Source organism: Trachymyrmex septentrionalis, unplaced genomic scaffold, assembly GCF_001594115.1.
Source record: "Trachymyrmex septentrionalis isolate Tsep2-gDNA-1 unplaced genomic scaffold, Tsep1.0 scaffold112, whole genome shotgun sequence".
NCBI classification, from domain to species: Eukaryota; Metazoa; Arthropoda; class Insecta; order Hymenoptera; family Formicidae; genus Trachymyrmex; species Trachymyrmex septentrionalis.
In genome coordinates, this window is record NW_017304248.1 from 986,970 (window position 1) to 997,978 (window position 11,009).

At 24.5% G+C, this 11,009-nt stretch overlaps 2 protein-coding genes across 3 annotated transcripts in view; one reads left to right on the forward strand and one right to left on the reverse strand.

Moving 5' to 3' along the window:
* The window catches only part of LOC108752801 (formin-like protein CG32138), a 27,197-nt gene extending 25,262 nt beyond the window's left edge, over window positions 1-1,935 (forward strand). The window contains exon 18 of one of the 2 annotated variants that reach the window (XM_018493906.1): window positions 1,274-1,344. Coding sequence is in view for 1 of the 2 variants with exons in the window: in XM_018493898.1 (XP_018349400.1) it covers window positions 1,274-1,486 (213 nt within the window). In the remaining variant the exon portion in view is untranslated. Of the gene's footprint in view, window positions 1-1,273 lie in introns of both variants that reach the window. The other variant, XM_018493898.1, reaches the window with a different exon arrangement.
* A 3,192-nt stretch (window positions 1,936-5,127) lies between these two features.
* Window positions 5,128-11,009, reverse strand: part of LOC108752891 (guanine nucleotide-binding protein subunit alpha homolog) — a 9,498-nt gene continuing 3,616 nt past the window's right edge. Inside the window, exon 6 of the mRNA XM_018494072.1 lies at window positions 5,128-5,295. The gene's annotated coding sequence lies outside the window, so the exon portion shown is untranslated. The remainder of the gene's footprint in view (window positions 5,296-11,009) is intronic.

Below are 11,009 nucleotides of genomic sequence, written 5' to 3' on the forward strand. Positions count from 1 at the left end.
ATAATATGACACACCAAGATAATATTAAAAATTAGCTTTATTTTTTTAAACAAAGCTGAGTATCTTTACCTAAAATCATTTTGATAAAATTATTTTTATCTCGAAACTATCTCGTAACAAGAAAAATATGATATAGTACTATATATTGTACATATTTGTTTCATAAACTCATATTCTTTATATTACATCTGTTAGTTATTAATAACAATCGAAGTACTCATTTGCATGTTTTAACTCATATTGATGTTGCCTGAAAAAATGTTTCTATTATCGCTTTACTTTCATTGCTATAAAATTTCGTATATCGTATAAGTGCGTAACATACATAAAAATTGTATTAAATTTTTCTTGATTTGAAATTATAATTTTAACAAATCTTGCTTTTTTACATTTCTTAATAAATATATAATATACAGAGAATTTCCAGGTTAAACCGCTAATATAAAATATAAAATATAAACTTAAGATTTTAAAATAAAATTTCTTCTAAGTTTACTCATAAACGCTTCGTTTAAGATATATTGACTTTTTAAGTTACAACTATAGTTAAAGTCTTAAATTCACACTTTAAGTTTGACGGTTTAACCCGGGAACAGCCTGTATAACTTTAATATTAAACAATATATGTTGAGAAATAAGACCGATAAGATTTTATTAAAACTTTAGTATATTTATATACCAATAATTTATAAGTTATAGACAGGATGTTTATAAAGTCTGTTATCACCCTTATATATTTTGGAAACAATTCAAAATTATGAAAAACCATAAAATACGTTCGATCATTTCGAGGGGCTTTTGCAACCTCCCTAATCCCTTTAAAGAAACAGCCTTTCGAAATGAGCGGACACGTATTTCGCAGTTTTTCATAATTTTTAACCATTTTCAAAATATAAGGGTGATAGCTGATTTTAGATACCCTACATATTTATGAAACATATCAGAATGTCCCGAAATTCGTGAATTAAAATTAAACCACAGTAAGAGTTTTCAAGAAATTGAGTAAAAAAAGTTATGTTTGCATTTTTATTTCAAGCAGTAAGTTTGTGAGATATAGGTTGGATTGTTCCATCTTTCGATAAACTTCAGCTCACTCTCTAATTTAGATTAAAAAAAAATTTCTTTAATTTCTTAAATTTCTTCTCTTTAATTTATCTCCCTAATTTACAAATAACTTTCTTACTGTGGTATTATGATTTACGAATTTCGATATAAATATTAAAAATTTTTTCTGTTATAATTAACATTCTGCTACATATTATCTACATATTAGGATGCTGTTATAAACGAATTGAAGAATAAGACACGATTAGTGCAAGAGAAAAAGTTGCTGCAACAAGATGAAGTATACAATGGCGCTCTAGAGGATATTCTTCTTGGTCTCAGGTCCGAACCATATCGTAGAGCGGATGCTGTAAGACGTAGCCAACGACGACGTATCGATAATCATAGACTCTCGCGTACTGCTGAAGAGCTTGAACTCTAATTTTTTTGACATTTCCAACGCGTGACATTTCAAAGTTTTTCTACTGAAGAAAATAAATTTGCCTTGTAATATTGAAACTTCATTATAACTTGGGAACTTATACTGTACCCTTATCGATCATAGTGCTACAATTACAGTCGTTAAGAGTTACAGAATAGACTTCTTAATTTTATATAAATACGACGAGAATCTCAATAAAGAAGCACCAATAGTTTGAGAATACTTTTGAAAATATTAATAGCTTGCACAACTGAACATATACACTTGTACATTCTTTCAATTTTTGAAAGTCTTTTACAAATATACTTTGTTATGAGTATACAAATTCGGAGAGAATTGTGGAACGACGATATTCAGTATGTACAATTAGAAGAAGCTTGTATGCGAATTGAATAGTGGTGCTGAAAATGCAATAGTTATAAATTTGAAATTTAAAGCATTAGGATATAAAATTTTTCGAATGTGGTATTTATCGTGTAAAATATCGCGAAGCGATAGATCTTCGAAAACACGCGATATTTTACATATTTATCCTTTTATGCATAATTCATATGTGAATCTCATAATTAAAAATATCTAAGTTCTTTTCAGGTTAGCATAATATTATATTAATTAAGGCATCTTTTTATGCCTTTAAGTAATTCTTTTCAATATTTTCTGATATTATATTTGTTTATATCTTAATTACACTATTACCTTTCTTTCACTTTTTTTGACATATATATGAGATATGTAAACGTAGAACTATTTAAACTTAATTGTTGTTGATTGTTATATATGTTGAAAATATTTATAATTTTCATATCAATGTTTCCGTTAATTAAATTAATTGTTTACACCCATGTAATTGCTTTATATCGAATGGACAAAGTCATTTAACTCTTAATGTAAGTGTGTAAAATTGGTTTAACAGTCGCAGATTTTAATAAGTTTATTATATTTATGTTATTCTAAAGAGATGTAATAAGTTAGGAAAACTTGCTACGAAATTACACAAGTTCAGCTTAAAAGTACAAGATTTAAAATAAATAGTTACACTTTCGTATTAGAAAAATTTCGAGTTATACTTTTTCCAGTTACAGAAATGTATCTTCTAGCAACAACAATAATTAACAAATCAAAATAATACGTTATAAAAGTGATAATTAACTAGGAATATATATGTATTTGTTGTAATTTTCTGCGATATATAACATGTATTATTATGATATAAATGAAAGTGAGATCTCTTAGTTGTCTCAGATATCTTTCGAAAATAATTTTGCAGCATATATTACTTATTACATTCCTTGAATACACGTATCATATACACAAATTTATATCTATCGAGATTATGTTATATGCGTAAACATAAGTAACTGTATAAGAGCATTTCATAGTATTTAATAATTGATATATATCGAACTATAATGTAAGGAGAAAAAAATACGAATTAAAAAGTATACACTTCGATCGATGCTGCCATTTTCTAAAATTCTTATTGTTAAAAGATTGCTATAATTAGACTACTCACTTCGGTTATCAAAAAGAAATAAAAATGAGGTTGAAAAATTCTTATCTGTGTCCATCTATACATATATATTATCTGTATGCATATTATGTATGAGTGTATGTGATGGATTTATTATATGACCAACACTACACATTTATGTACATATTACCGTTCATAAATTCCAAAATACTTGTGATACTCTCGTATTTTACAAAAACTTAAATATCCCGGTGAAAAAAAAATAATAAAGAAGTTTTTATAAATACATTTTAAAGAGAAAACTTTTTTTAAATTGACATTTTGTCTCTACTTTGGTCCCAAATTACAAAAATATTGAAAATTGACATTTTTTTCAATATTTTTGTTATTTTTGTAAATACTATACTTGGATGAAGCATTATTGGACAAAATTTAACAAATAAACATTTTAAAGTAGATTTTATATACTTGGAAAATCTACTTTAAATTAAAATTAAAAATAAAAACAAATTTCTAAGCTTCAAAATGTTTTTAAAAAAAAATCAGCACAATGATTTTTCGCAAAAATATAGATTTTTTTTATTATGAAAAAATTTCTTTTTCTAAAATGTTTTTTAACTTTGAAACTAAAAAGTTTCGATAACTCCTTACGAAGAGAAAGGACATTTAAAAAAATTCAATATTGTAATTAAATTTTAATAGATAAACATTTTTAATAAGTGTTAATGAAACACATTATATTATTATGCATTAAAAATATTATTATATTATTATATTTGTAAATTAACTAATAACTTAATATATAACATCGTATGAGATCACAACAAAAATTACATAAAAAATTACGAATTTATTTTTTTTGTTTACTTTTCTACTGAATGTATTTTATAAATCTGAATTTAAATAAAAATTACAAAATTCTTTATATGTTAATTGACAACTATTATATTTCATACTGGTTATTTTCACTTATTATTTCAAATTTATTTTTACAAAATTGGGCAGTCCCTCCCTAATTTTAAACGATTGGTGACTTTATTTTACATCATGCTTAGCAACAAGCATATTGAAGTGAGCAGTCTAGTTATGCAAACATTTATCGCCAAAACACATAGTAAAAGACTGCACAGTTCTACAAGCTTTTTCCTAATTGAAAAAATGAAGTTATATTTTTACTTTTGTATACGTTTTTGATACTATATATTACTAAAGCAAGAAAAATGTAAATGTTGTTGCAATATAAAAAATATTTGAACAAATATAATGTAATTACTATAATCGCTTAGAATAACTGCCAATGTGATGTATTTAGATAAAATATTTTCTGTACTGTATTATTTAGTGCATATTGCATATTAGCAATATTTGAAGAAAAATTACTATTATTAGGATTGAAAACTAAGCTATTTTTTTCACATACGTACACACAATTGTAAAAATTAACAGTATATATACTCGTTGTATAAAACCACGATTTATAAATAAATGTAATAATTAATACTTCAATAAAAAATGATGTACTTATTTATTATATAAAATTAACGTATACGCATACGAAATGCATTTATATTATTGGTTAGTGGTATGATTTCATGTCTATGGTCACATATAACACAATAATATATAATATTAAGACTCCTTGAGTTATCAATCTCAACCATACTGAATCATGAGGTTCATGATGTCACGATTCAATATGGTTGAGATAAGTACCCGGGAGCCTTAATATCAATATATGAATCACGAATGAATAATAAATAATTATAATAACAATACATTTTCCATTGATGTAATTAAGTAATCAATAACGTTTTTTTTTCTGAACAAGTAAATTAATGTCACACTAATATCTATTGTTAGCCTATTGTTACATAAAATATTTTTTTTATCGTATAATCAATTGGGTATATCTATTAGTCATTAGTAAATTAACATACCATTATGTCTTTTAAAATTGTTTATTATTTGTGTATAAACTACATTGTAATAATAATTCATGTAAAATATTGTTATATACAAATGTACAATGTACAAAAGGCACGACATATCTACATTCTTTAGCTCACATATAATAAAATGCAAGACAATAAAATCATGAAATGTAGGAAGTATATATAATTTAAAAATGTTACAAAAATTTATTATCAATAATCATTTTATAGTACCGTTAAAAAAATTAAATATATTATTGTGCTTTCAAACGTCACAGATTATTGTTTATGCATCTGTACCATTTACATTATTCTCGTTAACTATTATATCTCCTTTTCATATTTTTTTCATTGTATTTCGATAATACATAGAACACTCTCTCCTGTATACCTCTAAAGAGACATCACTATAAAATATGAGAAAATATACACAATTTAAACAATTTCGTTTTGTTACATTATGTGTATACATAGAATGTAAGTCATGAGACTGTTATTTATTCCACTGAATAATGGGGTAGATTTTAACATAAACTTCAAACAGAAATGTCACACGTTAAAATATCTTCTAATTATAAATTTCAAGAATTTTCAATAATTAAATTTAACCCTTCGTGGTCACAGTAGGGTTAAAAATGATCCCAGAGCACATTTAATCGGTAATTTTTTTACTTCATAGAACGAAATCATATATATATGTGTGTATAATAAGTTAATTGTGCTCTGGGATCATTTTGATCTCGGTGTAACCATTACGGAACTTTTAAGAAGCGTGATTATAAAGAAATCGAAAAATAAGAATTCATAATAAACTTATATTTTATCTTAAATTTTATTTGACAAAAATTCCATTTAAAATAACTTTGTTGATGTTTTTTTTAAATATTAAATATAAAAATTAAAAAATTGTACAAAATATAATTTTGACTTTTTTTGTTAAAAAAGAAAAATTTAATTTCCTTAATTCGAAACTACTTGGTTTTAAAATATGTTACATATAAAAAAATAATTTTGTGCTTACAATTTATGTTATATTAATATAAATAATATGTAATGATTTGCCAACTAATATTCAGAATGTATACTTTTGCTATAAGTCTGTCAGCATTAATACGAAAAAATATCGCCAAGTTCCATGGAAACAATTATTTTTTAAATATTAAATTTAAATGAAAAATATAAAATATAAAGAGCATGGCTGCGCTAAAAGTAATGAGAGTATTTAAAATTAATTATCTATGTATACACAAACATACGCAATCCATTATTCCTTCGTTTTAATATTCATATCCTTGTTTTTAATATATTACAGGAAAAAAGTAAATAAAATAGTTCTTATTTCCTTCTCTTTAATTTATGAATATAAGTGTGAATAAAAGTATATATAAATATGACGTTATTTCTTCAACATTTGGCTTAAATGCATTTTATACAACTTTTTTTATGACTTGAAATATATTAAATAGATTAAATTGGATGTATCAAAATCATTTTTGACAATTTGAGAAAAATGATATAAAAATTATTTTGGAACTTTTCAAGAAATATGTTATCATATTTATTATAGTCTCAATCTATGTTATAATAAAATTTCAAGTTTTTATCATTACATGTATATTTTCTGTTCCATTTATAAATAGCTTAATAGACTATATATGATACATCCATCATCATATATCGATATATAGTTCAAGAATACAGTTTCAATAAAATATAACCGCAGCATAATGTAAGATATATACCAAATGCTAGTAACATAATTCCCCGAATTTTAACCGCATCTATGACTTGACTACTTAAATATCAAAAGAATTTTCTATTAAGCTAGGTTATTCGTAGAATTTTGTACATAGAATATAATTACTAAAACTTATACTTACGAATTTGTTTATGTGATGAATGTCAATGTTTTTTTTTATATTTCTTGTAAATCTTTTTATAAAAATCATAGATGTTCTCTCTGTGTAAGGAGTGTTAACACATCAATTGTAAACGACATATACATAAAAACTAGTATAAAAACAAGGTATGTTCGAGACAATACTATTGTTATAAAAACGATGAAAATGGACCTGATTATCTTTATAGGAATGTAAAAATATCATTTACAAAATATACCGATTATCAATTATTTTTTATACAATCAGCTGTTTGTATGAAATAATGTTTATGTATAAAAGCTTAAATGCGATATACCTCAATATCTTTTTTATACATAACAGACGCACAGCATATATGTACATACACGCGACACGCGCACATACATACATATATACATACATATATGCGTAATTTAATACATAATTAGAATAATTCTAGTTAATAAAGATGTGTACAAATATTTATTTGTTAATAAACTTATTCCGCTTTATTAAACTTTTACACATTAAAACAAAGATTTTATGTAATAAATAATCTATATAATTGGAATGGCTTGTAGCATAACTATAATGATGTTTGGAAAAATATGTATTGCATGTATACGTATACATACGTGTATTCATGAACTGACAATATCAGAAAGAGGATAATTTTACATGAAAAAATCGAAAACGTATAACAAAATCTCTTTTTTCAAGAGATTTTGTTTCTGAGAAAATCGATTTTACATATGCGTCGTACATATATATCGGATACGTATGAATTTAATATGTCTCGACTCATGGATTTGGATGTAAACTTATCTCTGCTCATGTTTGTATTCACTATTGTACTGGGTAATCAAAAATACATGATAAAAATAAAATATTCACGAATTATAAATTTTACTACATTTAAATATATAAATATTATAAATTATTGAAAATGTTATCCATTCTGTCGAACATAATTCTGCTCTTTGAAGTAAATTCTATGAACGCTTTCTAACGTGTTCTAAGTGTTTTAATTTATAAATTAAATCTGTAGGATATTTAAAGTACATTTTTTCGAAAACAAAGCCTCATGTAAAAAAATTTTATTCTATGCTTTCGACTTATTTTTTTTATTTAAAAAAATCATCTCGATTATATCGTCTGTTACGAATTTTGTGTATGTATGCACAGACAAAATACACGTAGTGTCTATTAATTATTAACAACGCTTGTGGGCAGATACAGCAAACTAAATTGAGTCGAGCAATATCATTTTGTAATTTTTGCAACATTTAATAAAATATTAATTATTAAAGACTGAATAAACGTGTATTCGGTGTAATACTAACTACAAGCGCGCGGCGAGAACAAAATCGCGAAACCTCGAAACTTAGAAAAGTTTCGAGTTTCGAAAACTCCAAGCTAGGCTCATTCAACATCTTTAGTAATTAATATCCCGTTAATTACTGCAAAAATCACAAAATGGTATAGGACTCAGTTTTATCCCCTCTATTTACCTACAAACCTTGTACAAATAATTATCAATATATCCATTTTTAACTAATAAAAGATAAAATATAGAATAACGTACAAAAATGATGTTTTGATTCTATACATAGAACCCAACTATCTCCTTAATCATCATTATTACATAAAATCTTTAGATACAGTTTATATGCATATGCACATAGTAAAAAAATACTAATGTTTGTTACCAGAAACATACAGTTTGACAATAATTTATACTACAAAAAAAAAATACATTTACTTTCTTCAGAATTTTTGGTATACTACAATATTCAGTTCAACTGTGTCAGATTTTTCAAATCGACATCCATTTGTAATCATAAAATAATAAAATTCATAAACAAATACAATATTAAATTGATAATGCTAAATTAGATATATTTCATACAAATTGCTGTTCTAATCTGGTAAATAATATAGAAAGTAAAAAATTTGGTTAATTCGTATAGTATGAAAAAAATAATACTGATTTTATTTTTCTTCTAAAAGTGTAATAATTAATAAAGGATCAGTTATCAAATATACAGAATAGACAAATAAAACTTGTTACATTTATGATGTGATATAATTATACTGAAATTAAAAACAGCTGCTATTATATTTCTTTAAAATTTATAATTGTGTACTTCATAATATTGTATTTAATTTAAGAAATAAACAATTTCTTCTATATTAGATATATATATATATATAAATATATATAATAATATATTATATATAATAAAAAATTAAATATTTACATAAAAAAAGAATTTAATATTTTCAAACAACATATTTTTTATATAAAAAGACACGATTCAATATATATCAGCACTTTAGATATCTATAGGAAAAACACTTTTAGTTAATGTACAATTATCTTCAATTAAATGACAATAATAGCAGCCTACAATTCATTTACACAATGTAAGAAACAAAGATTTAAATATTATTACAAGATTGGAAAGTACTACTTTTACTTTTGTAAACTAAGTTAAAGCGTGTTTTCATTATGATGCTGGACGTTGACGTTTGTAGCGTCAAAATAGATCACGTGATAAAAATTCACAAATATCAAAAATTTTTGACGCTAAAAATGACTGTCTAGCGTCAGTATAAAAACTTTTACAGTTAGAGTTACTTTTTTCAATAACTTTAATATAACTACGTTCTTCTTTTCTAACTGTAACTATAACTCAGTAGCTTTGTTTTTATTGCTTTGTTTATTACATTTTAAGATTGAAAGTTCTTTAATTAGTCAAAAGTCTGGAAATGATTGAATAGGTTTTAAAAACAAAGTATTTTTGAGAAAAATGGTTCAAACAAGTTATAGGCTTTAAAAAAATCTATTTATTTATTACATTCATTGGAAGATGTTAAGATTAAGTCGATTTTTTTTTAATGGGATACCCTAATTTTCATTCCAGATTTAATTTAATAGCTGATATGGAGAAACTTTTCAAAACATTATAATAAAGTCATTTTTTCACTAAGTACTTTTCGAGTTATAAGGCACGAAAGTTACAGTACCGTTATCATATACAACCTATTTAACATATAAAAATGTAAACGTGTAAATCAATCTTTTCCTTTGTTAGCTCTAATAATATCGAAATGTTATTCATGTTGTTCTGTAATAATAAAGAAACTGAAAAAGTTACTTTCTGAGTAACTGTAACTGTAATTCGTTTAAAATAGATAATTTGAAACCATAACTAGTTACTTTTTGAAACAAAAAAAAAACTGAAACTGTAACTAGCTACTTTTACAAAGTAACTTTCCCAATCTTGATTATATAAAATAACATTGCTTCTTCGAAAAAAAATGGGTGAACTTTTTCCACAGCAATTTGAACACAAACTGGTTAGCTTCATTTGGTTTATATGGCTTGAAAACTAATATTTGGTTTTCTTGTTATTTAACCGTTTGAATGCCAAAAGCGATTCCAAAAATCCATCATGTTGAATCTAAAAGTCTATCATGTAGAAGCATGATAACGAACATAAAACGAAGGAACGCAATCATTATCTTTGGCATTTCATACGATTAATGTATTCAATAATAAAAATAATTAATCTTAAATAAAAAATAAGTTAGTTCTAGATTTATGAATTCTTTCTCTTAAAGTTTAATATATCAACCAGTAATAATCTTATATATATATTTATATATATATATAAGATCATGAGGAAAACATTGAATTATTTATATAAGATGCGTTTGGAAAAACGCTATTTGTTGTAGCGTTATTTGTGTTATTCTATCTTCATCGTTCATATATGAACGATAAAATGACACAAATAGTGCTAATAACGTCTCCTTGAACGCAGCCATAGCTACACAAAAAACCGTAAGAATTTAAACTGAATTATTTGCAACTGATCCTTTCTTTTTATACAAACCATTATTGTAGAAATTATTGACAATATATAGAATACAAAATTATGTACAATAGAGTTTGCAGTGACCTCGCAATCGTTCAATATTTATCAAAAGTATAATAAAAATGTATCTCACATACATACATACATATACATACATATATATACATATGCATACATACAGACTCAATCGTAATGTATGTCTCAATGTTTTACCATGGGAGATGAATATTTCTCTTTTAGGCGTGGTCTCTTACGCTTTTTCCAATTACAGTCGGTAATTCATCTCCTATGGTAAAATACTGAGACATTCATCACAATTCATTCTACATATGTATGTATATACATGTATATATATATATATATATATATGAATATATA